Source organism: Furipterus horrens, unplaced genomic scaffold (assembly GCF_987537825.1).
Source record: "Furipterus horrens unplaced genomic scaffold, mFurHor1.1.pri manual_scaffold_10, whole genome shotgun sequence".
NCBI classification, from domain to species: domain Eukaryota; kingdom Metazoa; phylum Chordata; class Mammalia; order Chiroptera; family Furipteridae; genus Furipterus; species Furipterus horrens.
The window spans coordinates 87,962,809-87,984,178 of record NW_028327180.1 but is presented as its reverse complement, the minus strand read 5'-3'; the positions used below and the strand labels follow the sequence as shown (position 1 = coordinate 87,984,178).

Genomic DNA, 21,370 nt, shown 5'->3' with positions numbered 1-21,370 from the left:
TTTACTTATTCCTTCATTTATCCATTTCTTCATTCAGTAATTAGTTAAGTCATTCTTTCATTGAGTAAATGTTAAACACTGATATATACTGTTGAGCAAAGTAGCTTGGCCTCTGTCCTCATGGGGCCTACAGTGTTTCTCCTCAGACACATGGATGACTCCTTCTCGATCCTTGGCAGCTTAGATGCTCAGGAGAAAGAGTAAGGGCTGGGAGACAGGATCCGAGAAGTTAGCTCCTGACCCAAAGTTTCCATGTAATGAGAGTTTCTCTACACAAGTTGGGTTTTGGACCATGCTTTATTTTTACATTTCCCTGTTGAATTCTTTTCTTCTTGTCCAAGGCTGGATGTTGGAGCGCTTCACATAGTACAAGAGAGAATTCTTGTGTTATTTGCCTTCTGACTGCACTCCAGGGGTGGAGGGGCATCTGAGAGTCAGGAGTCCCAGCTCTTAGAGCTGGAAGTGACTCTTGTGTGACTCTAGAGACTCTTTTCAGTGACTCTGTCTTTCTGGGAAATATCACCTCTTCCAGAATTGGGGTGGTCCCTGCAGATTCCTTTGACTTTCCATGCTGGCCTCCGCCTGTATTTTCTTCTTAAAAGCAGTTTCAAATTAGCTTTTCAGTTTTCAAAATAAATGCGTGATCATTATTTTTAAAAATTAACCAATTTCCAGAAATATGCAACTGACACTGTGAATGTCTTCCTCAGGCCCCTGAGATAATTACTATCAACAATGGGCATTTGCTTCCCCAGTGGTTTTCATTGCATACACTGGGGTGTACTATTATTTTTTTTTTCATTAAAAGGGATTATTCAAATGCATACTTGCCTAAGATTTATTTTTTATCTAACCCAATTTTAGACATTCTTTTCAATTAGTACATATAGATCCACCTAAATCTCTCTCTCTCTCTCTTTTTTTTTTTTTTTTGTTAGACTCCAATTTCTCTTCCATGACAAACCCTTCTGCTCCCTGACCTTGACTTTCTGTAGATGCATTCTGCTTTCAGTGTGGCTGAGCTAGCTGAAGCATCCATTTGGCTCTTTTATTTTTTATTTTTACTTTATGATTTTTTTTAATAAGAGAAAGTTTATTTAGAAAGTCACAGAGGACAAAGTGAGCTGTAGAAGACATGGGCCCAGGAAGCAAGTTACAGAGGCCAAAGAAGGGCCTTTGGAGCTTAGGAGAGAGAACGAGACAAGAAGGCCCGCCTGGCGGGGAGGGGATGGGGAAAGGTGTGGGCGTGCTCACAAGAGAGCGCTGCTTTTTTTTTTTTTACCTTTTAGAGAAATTCTAGGAACCTTGTTTAGTGTTGCCTTTCCTTTGGTGAGGGATTGTCAACCCCAGCTTCAAGGGGTCTGTGGAAAAAGAAAAGCCAATGTCCAATTTTAGAAAAGAAAAGAGTTTACTGGAAGGGTAACACACAGAAGGACCAGGTCTCAGGAAATGTGAACCACTAGGTCTCAGAAAGGACAGGCCACAGCAGCTTCAGGAATCTGTGCTGCAGAAACAAATTGCTCCCATGTGTTCATCTCTTGTGACATTTTTCCATTGGCTTAGCTTGCATCATGGCCCCCCTTGGCCAGGGCCAGGGACGACACCTTGATTGACAATCTCATCCAAATGTACAACCGGGTAGAGATATTCTCTTCAATTAAAATTGGTGTGCTAATACTAAAAGTTGGTGGATTCGATAGTAGAAAAATCAATCCAGGTAAATTTGAATATGCGTTTGCCTGTGTGTGTTCCCAAGACCCAGAAGAATTTAAGGCCACTGCTTTCGTTCTGTTGACTCTCTGGTTGTCTGAACTGAATGATGATCCCACGAATACAAAACTCTAGCAGACTCCCTCCGGGTTTTCTTTTGTTTGTTGGGCCCTGATGGCCGCTCCATTTCTTCTGCACAGAGATGCTGGGGGTGGTTCTGCCTGCTTCAGTTAGAGTGACCGGCCATAGTTCCCAGGAGGGTGGAGTCCATCACCTCGGGTGACAAATGTCTGTTCTTATTCTTCGCAGGCACCTTTTCGCTCCAGCCTACACAGAAACCCAGTATACTCCCGGTGGCAAACCTCAAACCACCGAGTTGAAATCTGAGGTAAGTTCAGGTCAGCAAAGAGTTACAAAGCAGCTGCCCTCCTCAACCCCAGCCCTGGGAAGTCAGGCGATGGCAGGACACGTTTGAGGTGGTTTATCCTCCACAGGGATTCTTTCTGCTAAGTGAAGACCAAGGGAGACAGCAGGAGAGGCCAAGTGTAATTTTGTTGTTTCCTAAGTGTGCCCTCTCCTTTGCTGGGTAGAATGGTCAACCAAAAACTGTTTTTGAATAATTGCATTTGATTAAAATTGGTATAAATCACCATGAAGCATACATTTTGCTTTATGCTAATTACTCACATATTAACGGAAGTTTAAGCAAAAATAGTGGTTTACTGTTAATCCTGTCCTCTCACCCAATCAGATGTCTAATTGTTCCTTCTTCTTGTGTAACTGTAAGGTTTTGTAGTTTGCCTTTTTAATGTGATTTTAGGTTATGAAGATTTTCTTACTTTGCTTCTCTCTCCTTATTGGATACTTTTCCCCCCTCTCAAAATAGTCTTTGAGTACGGATGCTTGCACAGAGAATTGTCATTTAAAAAATGGTCTTTCAGATGGATACATTTTAGTGGGCTTCACCACACCCCACTGGTGGGCATTGAAAGTAGTGAAATATGCACATTTCATGGTTTGCTAGCTTTTCCTACCAGAAGACCCATTAGAATCACAGGCTCAGAGCTTTAGTTTGCAAGCAGGAATGATTTTATTTTAAATCATTCATTTACTTAAACTTTTGTCGATATGCAGGTAACTAACATGAATGAAAGAAAATATGCTTCATGATGATTTATACTAATTTTAATCCAATACAGTTCCCCTCAAGTATTCTATTTGTATGTTTGACCATTTTAACCAGCAAAGGAGGGGACACTTGGTAACGTCCGGAGACAGTTTTGATCATCATGACTGAGTGGTGGATGCTATTGGGGCCCAGAAGGTAGAGGCCAGGGATGCTGCTCACCTATAGTGCACAGGACAGTTACCACACAGAGAATTATCCAGCCCTGAATGTCACTGGTGCCCAAGTTGAGACATTGGATTGCAGTGACCCTTCTTAGATTCTGCGCTGGTGTGACAGGCTGAAGGAGAAGGGGAGCTGGACTCTGGCAAGAGCCTCTGGGGCAGGACTGGATGGACTTGAGTGGTGGGTAGATGTGGGGGTTGTGGTGTGAAGACAGCAGGACAGGCTCCTCTGCCTCAGGACTCCTCCAGTGGCTTCCCAGGAATCCATGTCTCCCCCATGACCTATTCTTTCCAATATCCCTGCCTGAGCCTGACTGCCTAGAAGACAATGACAGCCACTGTCCATCATTACCAACTCAGATTACTTTATCAGATGACCCTTGAAGGCCTTGTGGCCGTAGCAGGCACTTCAGCTGTGTTTTTTCATCTCTGGCAGATTGTCCAGCTGTAGTGTGTACACGCACCTTCTTCAGTGACCTTTGGTCAAAACCTCCTTCTTCCTTGAGATTTCTGTTCTCTGCCTCTGGGAAGGTCTGGAGGGGACAGGCCTGCCCCGAAAGCCTCAGCCATGACAGCCTCGCAAAGCACCCTCCTCTGAGTTTGGCTCCTGCATTGGTATGCCAGCAGCCCAAGAATGGGTCTCAGTGCACAAGTTTGCCATGAGCTCATGCTTCCTGCTGTGAAAGCCCCCTCAGGGTGGCCCCCTCAGCCAAGAAGCTGAGCAGGAATGCGATGACTTCATGACTGTTCATTTACTTGTTCTTTGTGCGCTGAGAATTAGGCAGAGATGTTGTAAAGGCTCTTCAGGAACAGAGGAGTGGGAGAGACCTTCCCCTCACTCCCAGAATGCCCCTCCTTCCTGAAGGTCTTCTTGACCGAAGTATGGTACAGGTCATTGTTTTCTTACATCCCTGCTATTTGACACCAAAGCCCCCATCCAGCCCCATGGAGCTCTTAGTTCTTTCTTCTTCGGGAGCTGAAGACTTAAAGAGAAATGGGAATGGAATAAACTATTGAGCTGCACTTGACCCATGTGTTGAGGACCATGCTCTACTACCAGACTTGGCCTGGGGCAGTGGGAGTTCTGGGAATCTTATCAAACGCATTGGAAGGGACTCTAGGCTACAGCCCTCATCTAGGTCAGATCGCTGGGGGAATGGGTCTGTGAATGTGTTCCAATAGAAAGCATTACAGAGTTTGGGGTCTGAAGCCAGGGTTTTAGACTTGGCTTCAGCTATTTGACCTTAAACAACCCTTTTGACTACACTAGTGTTGAATTTCTTCTTCTGAAAATTGGATATGCTGAGATCTGATTCTCAGGGCTATGGAAGAGTAAGATGAATCACTGATTTTATGGGAATTTATAAACATCTCCTGCAACGCCACATTTTACAGATGAGGAAATTGAGAGAAGAGAAAAACTAACATGGTTAAGTTCAGATAACCAGCAAATGACAAGGCTTAGAGAGTAGAACTCAGGTCTCTATTGGTGCAAGAAGAGAACAGTTTTGACAAATTAACTTGTATGTACTTTGCTGGGTCTGCTTTCCCTGGGAGAGGCTGAGCATGGGGACTGATGGGCTGCTGGGGTTTGTATCTCCACTGGTTAAAACCTCCCCAACCTTTAGTTTTCCCCTTTTTTAAAAATGGGAATAATAATACATTTCTCATAAGGCTTTGGTCAGAATTTTTTAAAAATCTGTGTAAGTTGTTTAGTAGTAAAAGTTGGATGGATGTTAGCACTTATTGTTACTAACACCGAATGGCAGGTATTATTATCCATGTGATGATGTGTGTAAAAGACCTTTGGAAATTTAAGGCATGTTACAAAAGTCCGTTGTGATGCTATTTCAGAGAGCACCCAGGCAGTGAGCACTGTTAGCATCAATCCAAAGATGGGAAAAGGTACAAGGACTTTTCACATCCATCCCTAGCTCTGAATTCTCTTTCTTTGTAGATACCAGGATTTTCAAAACTGACCCGTAATTCTGAACCTCTTGACTCTCTGTCATTCCAGTATCCAAGAGCCCCATTTACCCCATATGGGCCCTGCCCCTTCTTCCACCTATGAGTGATCCTGGGTTGTAGAGCTCATGGTCTTGTGGCTGAATTCTAAGGCTCAGGTTTAGAACATGAGCGCTTGACAATGTGCCTCCGGGTCCCAGAGCCTAGAGTAGGTGGAGAAATCATGCCACAGGCTGGCATTTGAAACAGATGGGATTCTGGTTGGAAGGAGGATTGTGCCCACCTCCTTTCTTTCACAAGTGCTACAGGAATACCTCTGGCACCGTGGCTTTCCTTTGTGCCCCACTAAAGGTCGGGATCTGACTTGTTGTTTCAAGTCCTGGAGAGTTTGATGCAAAAAGAGGGGCTGGTGCCTGTCCCTCCTCCTGACTCCTGAACGTGAATGAGTGGAGGAGCCACCGTGGAGGCAATAGATTATCAGCAGGTGAAAGGGTGCCGGACTGAGGTTGATCTTGAGTTGAGTGCAGCCTGGCCTGAGTGCTGCCATCTGCCTGCAGCCGAGACCAAAGATCCAGCCCTTTGGTGGGCTTCCCGCTCCCACAAGGCCACCTTCTGCGTTTGACAAAGGATCACTAATGTTTATTGCCAGCTGCTCTAGGCCAGGTATGCTGCACCGGTTCCTTGTTGTACAGTGTTCTTACAACCTGCCCCGAGGTAGAAACTGAAGATGCTGGAGGTCAGAGAGGGGTTGTGCAACTGTTTCCATAGCTGGTAGGTATGGAGCTTGCATTTAAACCTGGCCCAGGCATGCCAAAATGCTTACATTTAATTAGGCTGTACTTGGGCCTAGAGCCGGGCAGCAGATGGAACCAGAGAAGATAAACGAATGGGTTAGCTGTCTCCTAGGTCACTGTTGCTGCTTGCCGGGGACCAAGGAACATCTACAAGCAAGTATGGTCCTGCTGATGGGTCACTTGGACTGTTCCGTAGGCAAATGCCTCAGATTTCTGCTTGGTCCTGCTCAGGCTCAGGGTGTTGGGATGCGGTTGGGAGAAGCGTCTTCCGTGTCTGCAGCTACATAGTTTATATCCATCTTAACACCTGCACGGAATTGGGTCTGCCTGGGGGTTTTACCTTCTCTCTGTTCTGACCACCTTCTCTCTCTTAACCATTTGGGAAGGAGCTTGTAGGGATGTGTCCTTTGTATCACCCCTCCCTGTGCCCTGGCTGGTCCTGGTTCTTGTCTGGTGTCACACGTTAGCACTCTCAGCAGCGTCCTCGTTTGCCTCCTTAATGCTCTGGTTACCCTACTTATAAACCACTCTGCTGGCATCTCCAACCTTTATTTCAAGCCGCTCTTCGTGGTTGGTAACTATATCTTTGTATGGCTTTTTAATTAAGATTGGCTTGCACCAGGCCACGAGTCCCACGAAGGCTGGAGCTGTGTCTGTTTGTCCATTGTTGTGTCTCTGGGGCCTAGCCCAGGGGCTGGCACCCAGCGGTGCTCCACAGCTGTTTATAGTCATGGAGGAATCCAGCTGGGCTGGGGAGACCAGATGGCTCTGAGACACAGTGACTGGAGAGCAGCTTCAGACCTCTGGGCATCCATGGATGCATATAGGTGCCAAACTCAGTCTGATCCAGGCACACAGTGATTCAGGGCAGCTACAGAAAAGCTGGGATCTATCTGTTTCCTAGGGTTGCTGTAACAAAGTACCAGGAACTCGGAGGTTTAACACAACAGAAATGTATTCTCTCATAGTTCTGGAAGCTAGAGTTCAAAGTCAAGGTGTCAGCAGGGCCAAGCTCCCTCTGTAGTCTAGGAAAGAATTCTTCTTTGTCTCTTTTGAGCCTCTGATGGCCTCTGGCCATCCTTGGCCCTCCTTGTCCCTCCTTGGCTTGTAGCTTCAGCACGCTAATCTCTGCCTCTATTATCACATGGCCTTCTCTGTGTATGTGTGCCTGTCTGTGTCCTCTCCTCTTCTTAAAAGAACAGCAGTCCAGTATGACTTCATCTTAACTTAATTATATCTGCAAAGATCATACCCTAAATAAGATACCATTCTGAGGTTCTGGGTAGACATGAATTTTGTGGGGGGACACTATTCATAGGTGACTAGTGGGGAGGCAGGCTCTTCGGAAGCCAGTATTCCCTCTGGCCAACATCCTTTCATGGAAAGAGCTCTGAACTAGCTCTGAAATCCTGGGTCTCCAACTAGTGGAAGGGAGCTTCGGCAAACCTCTGCTCCTCTGAGCCTCAGCTTCTTCATCTGTTCAATGGCGATGAAGACACCTGCCTGTCCCACCTCCCAGGACTGTTATGAGGCTCAAATAAAGCGGAGGCTTGGAAGGCTCTTAGCCGGTTCTAAGGTTAGGCTAAGTGTACAGTCATCCATGACCTTCACGAGACATTAATGCTGCTGTGCTTCTCAGTGTTCTTCGGCCTGACCACCCCTTTCTCCTTACTTAGGATCATTGCTTTTACCATGGGACGGTGAGGAAGGCAGATCGGTCCAGTGTCACGCTCAGCACCTGCCATGGAATGAGGTAAGAGATCCTGACAGTGCTGGGGACACCTGGCACTCTCCCCACGCGTGGGATTTTCAGGACGAGCAGGGCTGGCCTTGGGCAGGGACCCCGAGAAGCTGTCCATTGAGAGTGTGTGCAAGCCAGTCTGGAGAAGGGCCGGACTTGGCAGGGGCTTGAGCAAGGTGATGCTGTCGTGTTACGCAGGTGTGGTGACGCCAGCAGAGCAGGAGACGGCCGCCGTGGAAGAGACAGTTTGCTGTGCTCAATCAGGATCCCAAAAGGAGGGTGCCTCCAGGGGTTGGGGCACCCCGGAAGCCCAGGGGTCAGTCTGGAGGCAGAGAGGGAGGAGAAATGTGGCAAGAGTCTTCATTGTGGTGCCTGCAGGAAGGGATGGGCGAGGCTTAGGACTGGTTAGATAATGTCATTATAGTGGGAGCTGAGGCTCAAGGGCTGCCCCTCGTCCCCTCGTCGCACCTGGCCTGGGGTAGACAGGGCAGGGGCTAGTGGCCCCGCAGGTGAAAGCCGCCTTTGAAAGGCACGCTCGCTGGCGAGTTGTTTACTCTCAGGAATTGGCTGACCCTGGGAGTAGATGTCCAAGCAACCAGATATAGAAAATAAAAGATGGGGTTCATACTCTCGAAACCGATGAGTTTGAGCATTTACTCCCGCTTCTGCTTTGCTCTTTCCTGAAAGAAGTACTTGTAGGCAGTGAAAAAGGAAATGGGCAGCTAGTGGAGAGAGAGAAAGGGGAAGCAAGGGTAATTTTCAAGACCAAAAGTTAACTGAAAAGTTGTAACCGGGTGGCATGTTGGAAAAAGAGTGACTTTATTTATTCTCTGAGCCAGTGGCAGTTTACCAGCTGGGTACGTCTTCGGCCTCGATGGTCTCATTTGTAAAATGTGGATGAGAGGAATATTCCTAGTGTTGTGAAGATTGGGTGTGTTAATAGATACCTAATGTGTACAACTGGCTGTCACATAGGAGCACTCAGTTACTTCCCAGGTCCTTGCTTCCTAGGTGTGGCCTACAAGGGGTGGCATCACCTGGGAGCTTGTTCAAAGTCAGTGTCTCTGGTCACACCCAGACCTACTGGGTTAGAATCTGCATTTACCAAGATCCCCGGGTGATCCGTGTGCACATTACAGCATGTGCCTGAGAATGTACATTCCTTGACAATATAAATTATATCTCAAATATCTGTTTCTCTCCTCCAGCCTACCCAAGTGCTTTGCATATAGTAGGATTTTATACCTGCATGTTGAAGTAATGAATATCATTTATTTAGACTCTCCCCACACTTCCCTCCTTTTAGAAAGGAGATGATCTGAAAACCCTGTATTTTAATTGCCTAAAATAATTACCTGGGTTTTAATTGCCTGGGTTTTAATATGATACCTATACACAATGTGTTGATAAATTGTCTCTATGAAAAGAAAAGAAAAAGCAAAAATATTCCTATTGTGACCAGTTTGAAGCTGTCAACCTGATGTTACTCAAAGCAGAATTGGGGGGTTACACACATGACTGCGTCTCATGAGCCAGCTGGTGTCTCCACTGTGTACCCTTCCTCTCTGTCAACTGGTTCATTCAATAATTATTTCTTTCACTCAACATATTAAGATTGGACACCCGCTCTGTGCCTATCCCCTACAGAGGTGGAGGGAAGCTAGGCATCGCAAGTACTTTTCTGAGCCCTCAGTTTCCTCATCTGTAAAATGGGCATCAGTGACAGGCATGTTAGAGAATGAGATGTACTATGTTACCTCTGCAGCACTCCACAGGCAAGCAAGATTATTATCATCTTACACCATCTTATAACCATGAAATTATGCTCACATCCACCCAGGCTCAAATGCAGATGCAAGGCTGCAGATGCCACGTGTTTGTTTATAAATTGGGCCATGTCTCCTCTGTAAGGCTTTGCAGTGAGTGGGCCGGAGGGAATTAGGCAGGAAACAAGCTTTGGATGGGAGGCCATAACAGTGGCCTCCAGTCCCCCTCTCAAATGACTTGGTTGAGCCAAGCCAACTGGCCTCCCGGTGGTGTTTACAAGCCCAGCCAGGGCCACCTGCAGTCTGCAAGTAAACAACCCTCTTTCCCAAGAAGGAGGAAAGGGAACATGCAGGTGTGACTTGCATCTCTCCGCCTCTTCCTCTGTCCCCTTAGTCTGGAGCGGTGGGAACTTGGCTTGGCCTCTTGTGAATCATTCCCACAGCCGTGCTGACAGGGGGAAACCGGGTGAGCCGTCCATGTGTTTCTGTTTTGCCTGCTTCCCTCTGGTGCGGTCCACCGCCTCACTTTCCCAGCCATCTCACTACACACCTTAAGAAACCAAGGGTGTCTCTAAGCTCGACTGATTTAAGAGCTGGAGACTCAGGCCAGATGACTCCGTCTGGACTCTGGAGAAGGAGCAGCTGTGGCAGCTACAGCCTTCAAACCCATGTAATGCTCAGGTCTCCCCGCAAGGCTCATAAAGTGATGCCGCAATGGAAAATCTTTTTAGCAATTGTGCTTCTCCCGGAAACATGCTCCTTGTGATTGGAGAAAATAGGTAGGACTTACACCAAGTGGAATCTTCGGGCTGGTGGTGCAGATGGTTGCTAGGCCCCCTCTTCTCTCCAAACCAGTACTTTAAGCTGCTTTGAGGAAGTAATACATGATCATAGTAAAAAAAATTCAAGTAATAAAGTGTAAGTGAAAGATAGGTCTCTTGCTCCGAATTTACAAAATTTCCCCTCCCCAGAGGTGGCTGTTGTTTTCAGTGCCTTGTATATCCCGTGAGAAATATTCCTTGCAAATACACATATGTCATACAGTGCTTTGTCATTGTATTTGGGCCTCGGGCCCCCTTGAGAACTGAGTGGCAGCTCTGGATACTTGTAAACGACACCAGTAAAAAGATGTGGCACAGCACACCAGTGCACGAGGGATGTCAGGTGTCCACATCCCTCACGTCTGTCTCCAGGAAGGGCTCATCCTCTAAATGTCTGTGGGACTTCTCACCTGCCCAAGTGCTTGGCAAACTAACACTAAGTAGGAATGCAAAGAGCAGTGATTATTTGTGAAGATGTCTAGACAGTGCTGGGCTGAAGTGTTCTTGACTGAACCTGTGGGATGTGGGAGACACTGTGCGTGTGTGTGCGCGCACGCGTGTGTCCCCCTAGCTCTCTGTCCATCACCAGGAGAGGTACTGGTTGCAGTAAAAACATTTTTAAAAATATGACTTGTCAGTTTATTTTTAAAGAAACTTTATTAAAATCACTATTGCATAGCTAATTAATGTGTTACATGTTCAAACAATACAGAACTATAAAACTAAAAGAGTGAAAATTCTTTGTCCTTCCCACCCTTTCAGCCAATGTTTTGGGATATACATAATTGAATTACATGTGGTGTGTATATATGATTTTTTTAATCCAAATGCAATGACCCCATACATTCCATTCTGTAAATTTGTTTTTATTTAATGTACCTCCTGGCTGTGTGATCTCTGAGCTTTCCTCTTTTATTTCATTTTCTCCTTACCTTTGTCTTAGCGGGGCTGGTGCCTCCCACAGTCCTTACTCAGTTCTGTAGATGGTGCCCACCAGGCAGGGGGCTGCTGAGTCCTGGGAGGGAGCTTGGGGGTTATGTCATTACTCCAAGTAATGAGCCTGGTCAGGAAACCTGGGATCTGCCCTCCGCCCTAACAGTAACTCACTAGGTGACCTGGGCAAGTTTCTTCTCCCCTGGGCTTTGGCTCCTCTCATCGGATAAAGGAGGGTAGACCGCATCACTAAAAGGACCCCTTCGTGTTGGAAGTTCTGTGCTGCAGAGGGAGTGGACAGACTCTCAGGGAGGTGGGTGCCTGGGACAGAAGAGGTGGCCCATATGTAGGCAGCCCGTGCATACCTGCCTGCCCCTTGGCCACAGAGTGGCAATGCCCTTTCCGCCTTGAATCCTGGCCTTCCTTATGCAGAATGGGTGATAAGTGCTACCTCTGTGTCAGGCACAGAGTAAGCCCATATAGGAGAGTACCATTAACGTGTGACAGGTGTAGACTCTCGAGTTGGACCATTCCTGGTGCAGAACCTGATGGTTTGCTTCACTTCTCCAGCATCACTTTCTCTCACCTGCAAGATGAGAACAATGTGACATCATCAGGTGAGGGGTGCAGCCTCCTTAAGAGCAGGGACTTTTTTCCCATCATGCTGCATCCCCCATGTGGAGAACAGTCCGGCACATAGTAGGTTCTCAATGCATCGCTGTTGAATGGCTATCAAATAAAATGCTTTGTACCTTCCCTGACATATAATCTGTGCTGTTCTTTTTATATTACTTTGATTGTTAGTACACATTGCTTATTACTTCCATCAGTTAGCGTAGGGACCCCGTGAGAAGGGCGGCATCGTTGAGTGACCTCTCTCAAAGCTCTTAGACCTCAGTGTGCCTCAGCCCCAGGCCCTGCTCCACACGTGCCCCCCCCCCCCAGGGGACGCACATCACCTGTCTGCCTCCTTTCTCCCCTTCTGTGCTGTCTTTGAAGTTTACTGTAACTCCTTCTCACTCGGATGCAAGTTGGGGTGAAGGGGGGAGAAGGAAGGGTAACAGGGTGATTAACTCTTAGGGCTGCTGTGGATGTAGGGAGGTAGGGGGCGTCCCTCTGGGTTTGGCTCTGAATCGACAAATTCCCAGGAAGCGGTCTTGCCTAGTTCCTTGAAGGATGTACGTGGACCAGCCCTGCAGTCATTCCGGGGTTAAACCCGAATCGCCTGCTGCCTTTCTGGTCTGCCCTGCCAGGGTTCCTCTGTACAATTTCATTTGTATCAAAGCTCTTAACGATGAGGGGTAGGATGGAGAGCGGAGTGGAGAATATCTTGTGAGGTCCTGGCCACCCAGCCTCCTGCCCCCCGCCCCCTCCCATGCCCTGATGAAGTTCTGCCAGTGCTTATATTTAGCAAATTAGATCAACTGAGGCTGCTAGAAGGATAAACAACTGGTGAGTGTTCACAGGAGGGCAGCTAGTAGGACTTGGGGGTGGAGACAGGGGAGGGCCCCAGGAATTAGATTCTCAGAAGCTCCCTACTGTCAAAGCTGGGGTTCACTGTAAAGTGCTGGCGGTTGTGCCAGGCTCTCCCCCACCCCCAGGCAGTCTGGGACGATTGCAACTGTGACATGCGGTGAGTTACCAGGGGCAACAGTGGGGAGATGGGGGGGCCACAGAGTCCTACTGCGGGGAGGACTTCCAGTGCCTGTGTTTGTCAGCTTGTCACCTGCCCACCTCCTGAAACAGAATTGCTAGGGTTTTGTGAAGAGGGGGCTCCTGCCGCACAGCCTGGGCTCCAGGCCACAGCTTCTGTGTGCGGCTGTGCCTGGAATTGCTGTGGGACTTGTTAAGAGTGTCGATACCCAGGCCTGTAGAATCTGAGTCTCCCCCTTCTGTCTGTTTGATGCACTCTGTAGAATATTCTGTCACGTAGCTCTGGGAGCTCTGATCCTAGCGATCTCTGACCCATAGGTTTAGAACTCACTGATGGAGACAGATAGCATAGAGGTTAAAGGCTCGGTGTCCAGAGTCTACCAGACCTTAATTCTTTGGTCCCAGGACTCATGAGAGCTTGGTATTTAATCTTTCTGTGGTTCAGTTTCCTCATCTATAAAATGGGACCCATGATGGTGCTTGATTGCGTTGATGTGGGAATGAAATGTCTTACTTCTGATTGGCCAGTTGCGTGATGGACAGTCACAGAGGAGGGTTGCTGGTGCCCGTCATTTCTACCCATCTGTAAACTGGGATAGCTTTCTAACCCACTGTACAAGGGTATGTGACAGGGGCATGTGAGGCCATGGTTAAGGTCATGGGACCCGGTACCACACTGCTTAGGTCCTTATTACCTGTGTGAATTTGGGTCAGTTGGTTAACCTCGCTGAGCCTTAGTTTTCTCATTTGTACAACAGGGATAATATCTGTAAGGATCATGGAAGCTGGTGTGAATAGTGAAATAGCCAGCACAGTGCCTGGTCCGTGGCAAAGGCTCGATCGTTTATAACCACTACGGTGATTGTTACTCACCCTGCACTAGAATTTGGCATGGTCTTTGTCTAAGTGGCCCAGAGGCTTATTAAGGTGATGCCCAGTCAGCTGCCCTGGAACTTTCCCCAGTCCCTACATGGAACTTTCCATTCACTGACTGTTATCTGCACAGCCACAACCTGGTGCACACAAAAGCATGAGCTGGTCTGTGGTCCAGCCCTCTGTGTTTGCTAAATTTGTAGTCAATGGGGGAAACTGAGGTGACGGGAAGGGCCTTGGTCAGCCAAAATGAGAAGGTAGTTTGGAAACAGGATGCCTATGGCAGCTCTGCCCTGTGCCCTTTCCTGTCTGGATTCAGGAGCGGATGTGACCCTTGCTCTTTGCCCTACTTCCCCCTCCAGCTGTCCAGGGAGCACCTTGGGTGTCCTGCCAGTGGGCTGCTCCAGGATTGCTCTGGGATTGCTGCGTCAGCCTGGGCGAGGCAGCTGGGAAGCCGTTAGGTTCACCGGCCTCGGCACCAGAATGAGGTCAGCCAGGGATGGATTCCAGGAAGGGCTGCTGCTGACCAAAGCCTGGCGCTGTCTCTCCTCAGAGCATCACAGGCTCTTTCCAAAGGGCAGATTCTAGTTGGGGTTTCTGAGGAGCAAGAGATGGGGCTGGAAGCCAAGAGAGATGGCGAGAGAGGTCCTTTCAATTTGGAGTGGCAAAGGCTGACGTGGAGGTAATGTAACTTGAGGTTTCTGGATGGATGGAGCCTGCGGTTTTGGAGCACATGAAATGCTGCTGGGGTTCTTCCTCCCTCAGAGACTGGAACATTCCCTTGTGTTCATCTCACTGCATCAGGGGTGGCAAATACCTGCCACTTGGGCCTCTACTCACCCATCTATTGATTATTTGCAATAGTGATTGATAACGAATTGTAGCTCTTTTTCTCACCACATCCAGATAAAGCTCTCAAGACGCCTCCCTGATGCAACCCCTCAGGCAGTTGTATCTAGTCCATTAGTGTCGGGGGTGATAAAACCTTTCTGTGGTCTGTTACATACTATAGCGATATAAGCCCTTGTTCAGTCAGACTCCAGGCTCCGTGAGGGCAGGCACTTTGTCTTGTTCCCTGTTCCCTCTTCAGCAACCAGCACGATGCCCGGACCATAGCAGGAACTCAGGAAGTATTTGCGGAGTGAATGTGTGTCCTCCAGTGGGCTGTGAATTACTCGAGGACAGAGATTCTGTCTAGGTCACATCTAGTACGGAGTAAGAGCTCAGTGAGTGAGCAAATGCCTTTATTCTGCATTCAGCGCTAGTGTCTATAACCAAGAGAAAGAGTAGTCACACATGCTTTTTGTGGATGTCACTTTACCAAAGAGTTGCCTTGCTGACAGGGCGTCACTGGGGCTGGTAGGAATGTCATCGGTGATGCCTCCAGCTTTGGTTTCAAAGGACAGTGATACTTGTGATCTGATTTAATCATCCCAAGAGTCCTCATGAGTTAGGGAATTATCATTTGCATTTACACACGGGGACACTGAGGTTCAGAATGACTGAAGACATTTGTTAAAGAGCCTTTGATAGTGTCATGTTGCAGCTAAGACCAGGACTTGGGTCTAGACCAGTGTTCTTCCTCTGGTCACCATAGATCCTTTTCTGCATCTATAAAGTTTCAGCCGATGATTTGTCATATGCCATGTTTGGATTTGGGAGGCGTTTTAGTATCCTGGTCCGACCATCACTTGTAATTATTAACTGCCCCTGGTCCAGTCTTTTTAGAACCTTTTGAGCTTCTCTGTGATCAGCTTGAATTGTGAACCACATTTCACATACTCGTGCATTTCTCTGGAGAGGAAGTCTGAGTTTGCACCAGCTTCTTACCAAAGGGTGCATGGCCTCATAATGAGGATCAGTACCAATAACCACAACCAACTGTGTCATTTTGCACAGGGGAAACTGAGGCCCGAGCAAGGGACTTCTCCAGGGCTATAATCTTTGACCAGGGATTCTGTTTGTCCTGTTGACAGAGGACTGATTGTGGTGCACAGTAACCTCAGCTACATCATCGAGCCCCTCCCTGGCGGTGAGGGCCACCACCTTATTTACAGATCTGAACATCTCAAGCTGCCTCCTGGGAACTGTGGGTTCGAGTACTCCGGAACCAGCACCAGGGACTGGGGCCTTCCGTTTACAAACCAGATCAAGAAAGGACCTCGCCGGGTGAGTTCTCAGTGTAGGAGTCAATCTCGGCATGGCCTTGTCCCCTCTGAGGGTCTGTACTTTGGATCTAGAAGTAATTCTGAATTAAACCGAGACGGCTAAGAAAGAGGAAATAGCTTTTTCCTTTATTCTAAAAGTTATTGTTGAGTGTTGGATACCCTTGTAGTTGATAGAATAATGCTTTGGGGAAAACATGACTACATTTAAAATACTCTGAGGTGCTCATTTCAGAAACTTCAAAATGTGAGAAAAAAGACATGCTTCCCTTTTTGGAACAGCCCCCTAACCGTATGCACAAAGTGCTTGTGTATATTCATATCAACTAGAGGTATGTGGATTCAGGGCGTGTGGGGAACTTGATGGTCAGCATGTTCCCTCCCAGTCATTGGCCTCTGCTCTTCCTGTCCTGGCCAGCCCACCCAGCTCACTGTTTTCTGAGACTAAGGATGCGACCCAGTGTCCCAAAGCAGCTTCCAGCAATAACCAAGATGGTGGGCGCAGGGCGTAGGGAGGGTGGTAGCGACCTCCGCGGGGCTGCCTCTAGTGCCCAAGTTCAAAATTAAACGAGCACCACTGGGTAGCTGTTTTCTGAAATGAGGCCCTGTCCACCATTTCTACCTCTCTGATCTGCTCCTGTCTCTTTCTTAGATGAAAAGGGACGATTTAAACTCCATGAAGTATGTGGAGCTATACATCGTGGCCGATTTTGCGGAGGTAAGGGGGAGGCGATGGGTTTCCACAGAAAGACTGCTCTCTTGGTTGCTTCCGCTCCAGGTTACGGACTGCTTTGGAGGAATGATGAAGCGGTCATCTTTCTCCGGTTTGTCACGTGATTTTGAGCTTAAATCCAACCAAGAGCTCTTTTTACTATTTTAGACATAGTTGGGGGAAAAAAACAACAAGGAAAAATGTTTTCTAGTATCAGATTAAAGAAAAAAAAAAGAAAAGAAACAGCACAATTCACATTATTCAGATTAACATTTCTTAGACTGCGTCTGAAGACCTCTAGGTTTTGGTGCTTATTCACGGCGAGTCTATGAATTCGCTATAGAAATTTTAAAAACAATTATTTTTTGCACCGATAATGTATATTCTGACTCATCTGGTTGAATACATTTTTCTTGTCCATGTATGGATCCATTTTTGTAATCAGGTTGGTGCTAAAGGAAAACCTGAAGCTGTGGGTCCCAAAATGTGGTCCCTGGCCCAGTCGTATCAGTAGCACCGGAGAACTTGTGAAAATACAAATTCTTGGGCTGCACCCCAGAGCTACTGAATCCTCAACAGTAGGGCTGGGATCCCACAATCCATGTTTTAATAACTTTGAGAACTGCTGACCTGAAGGAATAGCTATTTGGCTTTTAATCCCATATTCCTCAAGTTAGACCAGTTCTCACAGGCCTTGACTGCTAAGACTCAAAGAACATGCCTCTCTCTCTCTCTCTCTCTCTCTCTCTCCCCCCCCCACCCTCCCTCTATTTGACTTCACTTATTCATCAATGATTTCTTGATTCTTTATTACGTGCCATGCACAGTACTTGGCCCCAGGAGATATGGACGGACCCGCCCCTGGTATCACAGAATTTACAGTAGCAGCACAGAACTATACCCTAGTTCGGAGTGTGACAACTGCTAAGATGTATCAGTAAGGAGGATTGGAGTGCGGATAATGAGGGATCCAACATGCTGGCTTTGGAAATTGGGCAAAGCTTCTCCAAGGCGGTGATCTTGAAGTTGACACCTGAAGAATGGGTTCAAGCCCCAGAGCCCACCTTTGCCTAAATTAGCCATGTTTTACCTCCAATCCTCACGTTATGTAGCGACTCAACCGCACAACTAAGCACATCTTCTGGGCCTGGGACGTCACGATGAGCCGACTGTGCTCGAACACCAGAGGCTCGCCGAGTGCTTCCCTTAGGACAGAACCTGTCCAGGCTCCGGTCTGTCTCATGCCCCAACCACGTGGCTTAGCTGCCAGCTTCCCTAGAGGCCTCCTTCTAAGGCCCTCTGTCTAGTCCACAGCCCCAAAGCGCAGGGTGGAGTGCTGGAAAGAACACTAGACTTGAGGCCTGAAGATCTGCCTTGGTGTGTAATGGCAGGAGGAGGTGGCCCTTGGGTGGAGGCGAAGGGCATTCCAGGCCAGGAAACATTGTGTTCTGCTTTGAGGAGTTTTGCTTTTTAATTGATGTCAGTATTGATTTTTAACAGCCCTTTATTTTTTCTTTTGTTTTCCTTTCCAAAGACTGGGGTGTGTGTGTGTGTGTGTGTGTAGGATGGGAGAGCAGTGTGGGGAGCAAGATCCAAAGCTGATTTAAAAGCCAGGGCTCCAAGGTCATGGGAGGAGGTGACCATGCTGGCCCCCAGTGGGAGGATTGCTGGAAGAAAGCTGAGCTCTTCTGACTCCAGGACATGCTTTTCATTTAAGCTTTGCATCTAAGATCGTTTCGTACAGTGTTCCTGAACGGTTCTTTTTAGCCACGGAATCCTTTGTTCAGATGACAGCTCCTGGGACCCCAGTAGCTAAGCATGTAGAAGCACAACCACTCTGTTATAAAGGTGGGGTGACCCCTCCCTTCAGCCCTTCACTCTTCCCAGTGGGATCCTGGTGCAGGGTTTTAAAACCCACTGGATGTCAGTCTCTGGAAGCTGGAGGAGTGGGGGCAGGGTAGGGATTGGGCATCTTTAGTCTCCTGATGTCCAGGGTCTCAGAAAAGCCCCCAAAAGGAAAACAGTCTGCTCAAGGTGCCCGGGGACTACAGTGTTGCCTAGAGCCACGGTCCTAGGAGGGGAGAGCAGCCTGTCAGGCGTTCCTGGCAGATGGGATTCATGCTGCCTGGGGACAGGGAACTTGCTTATTTCTCAGGGTCCTGGACTTTGAATGAGTCATGGGAGGGGTGGGGGTGAGGGGATACAGAAGGCCAGGCCAGCTCTCAGACTCACAAATCTCAGCCCCCTTCCCACCTCTCCCCCACTCCCTCTTCAAGCAGCCGCTCATCCTCTGCTGGCAGAAATGATGCCTGACAATTAATCTGAAAGGGTGGGAATACACGGAGGGGGTGGGCTGCCTTATCTGTGATTTACAACCTGGTGCTGAGACAGGCCAGGCTCCTCCTCTGGGCTCTGCACAGGGAGCAGAGGTGGGGATAGTGTTGCTGCTGAGAGAGAGAGAAAGAACATTGTCCACAGTACAAATGATCAAGTAGCTGTTCACAGCCTGGTCCTAGGCAGGGGCACCTGGGGTAGGCTCAGCTTACTCCCGCAGATGAAAGGGGAAATCCAGGAGAGGCGGGGAGCTAGGTGGTGTGTTGCAGAAGGAGACAGAACAGCTGTAAAAATGGGAATACAAAGAACTTTCATGATGCAGGTGGAAGGTGAGGTAGTTGGAAAAGGCCAGGTGAGGCACCATGTTTTACTTTGTCATCATAGAAAGTTTAAGGTTGAGATAGTCCCTTCTTTAGATCAGGGGTCTGCAAGCTATAGCCCACGGTCCAACCCAGCCCACTGTGTTTTTATGAATAAGGTTTTCCTGGACCACTTCAAGGCCTGCTGCTGTGGGTGTGGTCTGTGACTGCTTTTGAGCTCTAACTGCAGAGTTGAGTAGTTGTGACAGATAGTATGGCTGCCAAGCCTGAAATATTTACCATCTATCCATGTAAGAAGAAGTTTGCTGACTCCTGCCTGAGACTCTTCCGGACAACACAATGTATTCCTGAAACTGTGGTGGTATTATCAGACAGTTACTTGAAGATAGGAATAATATGTTTGAAAGGCAATGAAATATGACTTTGATTTTATAATAAGTATTCACTAAAGACTGCAGCACTTTCTGTGCAGGAGACCAGTCTAGAAGTGGAATGAATTCTGTAATGAGAATCTTCAGGATTAACACCTGTAAAGGTCTCAGTCACAATGCTTGACATTGAATTGAGATGACTGACAGTTCTGATGAGTGACAGCTCCAAGGAAGTTCGGGAAAGTCCAGATGCAGTGGAAGAATAGGAAAGGGTTGTTTTCTCCCCCGTGTCATGGTGGGGACACATCCCATCACAGCCGGTATTCCAGGGACTTTTATTTGGCTGTTCTTTTGTTTCTTGTTTGGATATTCTTGCTGGATGGGGTGGCGGAAGGACGTGAAGGTTTGGACTTGATGTAACGTATAGTCGTGTATCCAGGGTAAATCAGATGGGTACCCAGATTCTATGTAACAATGACAGTAGGTAGGACGTGCCCATCACTTGCAAATTTAGGTCACTTGTGGCAAATTTTTCTTTGCACTGCGAAGCTTTCCTTCATCACTGTCACCGAAAGAGAGCTCTCCTTTGGAAGCAGGAAGGATAAGTGTGGGCCTACATACTGAAGTGTCCTGGTACCCATGGCAGACATTTCTAATGGAGCACAGCACTCTTCCCTGCTGAGCTCCACGCGGCCTCAGAATTCTTCCCGCTGTGGAAGGCACTGCCAGTTGATCTGAGTGGCATGCCAGGCCAAAGCCAAGGTCTTATGATCCTCGACACCAGCACCCATTCTGTATCACTCATGTGGCCTCCTTTTGCAGTTATTTCTGTCCATGTTTTCTCAGTCCATTTCAATTACATACTCCCTAAATACAGAACCTGCCATTGTTATTTCCGGCCGTCTCTCTGGTTTCACTGACGTTCCTCTAGTCTAGTCCCAGGCTCTCCCACCTGGTGCCAAACACAGTGCCTTGCCCACAGCAGGCGTTCAGTAACAGTTGACCACTGTTGACCACATGTAGGGGGACCTCTTGAAATCCTTGTGATGGTGGCTTTATGTTGGGGTGATGGCCAAGGCAGGGATCGAATTGGTCCCTTTTCTAAGGCCCAGTAGGAGTTTGCAGGAGGCCTTCTCATTTGGGGGACAGGAGAACAAGGTTGACTTCAAGATCTGGAGAAAGAATTCAATTCACTGCACAGCTACTGCATGCCACTCTGGGCTTGGCACTGAGCTGGTAGTTGGGGATACCAAATGGACCTGATCTGGGCTGATGTCCCCAAGCTGGCACTCTGTGTGTGTGGTGGGGAGACAACTGCATAAACTTGACGTTCGTAGAAGATGGTAGAAAGTAAAAACGAATCCAAGGACAAGTAATGGGCACAGGAGGGGTCCTCAGAGGGGTCCTGGGGTCTTACCTAGTTCTGCTTGTCCCATTTAGTTTCAGAAGAATGGACGAGACCAGGATGCCACCAAACACAAGCTCATGGAGATCGCCAATTACGTTGATAAGGTGAGACCAGGTGTGTACTTTGTGGGAACGGTGCCAGCACCTCAGAGGACCAGAGACCTGTAGCACCTAAGCTGCCTCTTGGTGGCCCGGCCAGCCCAGCCAGTTTCTGGGAGGGAACAGCTCCAGAGCTTGGAGCCATCAGACAAGGCTCAACCATGTGACCTTAGCCAAGTAACTCCTCTTGTTTGGCTTGAAGTTTTGTATTGTTTTGTTTTGAATTTACATAATAGAAGGGTTGGCCTAAATCAATGGCTTTGGATTATTTTTATTTTTCGGATGGAATCCTTTTTTCAAGTGAAATCTCATGTCACTCTCTATGTAATGTAATCTCTCACATTGTTTATTTCTTT

General features: G+C 47.8%; 1 protein-coding gene across 1 annotated transcript in view; it reads left to right on the top strand.

Annotated features, from left to right (window-relative positions):
• Positions 1–21,370, top strand: part of ADAM19 (ADAM metallopeptidase domain 19) — a 74,190-nt gene that overhangs the window by 29,413 nt on the left and 23,407 nt on the right. Inside the window, exons 4-8 of the mRNA XM_090288495.1 lie at positions 2,020–2,098; positions 7,496–7,572; positions 15,583–15,775; positions 16,424–16,489; positions 20,949–21,020. Coding sequence (XP_090144621.1) covers positions 2,020–2,098; positions 7,496–7,572; positions 15,583–15,775; positions 16,424–16,489; positions 20,949–21,020 — 487 coding nt within the window. The remainder of the gene's footprint in view (positions 1–2,019; positions 2,099–7,495; positions 7,573–15,582; positions 15,776–16,423; positions 16,490–20,948; positions 21,021–21,370) is intronic.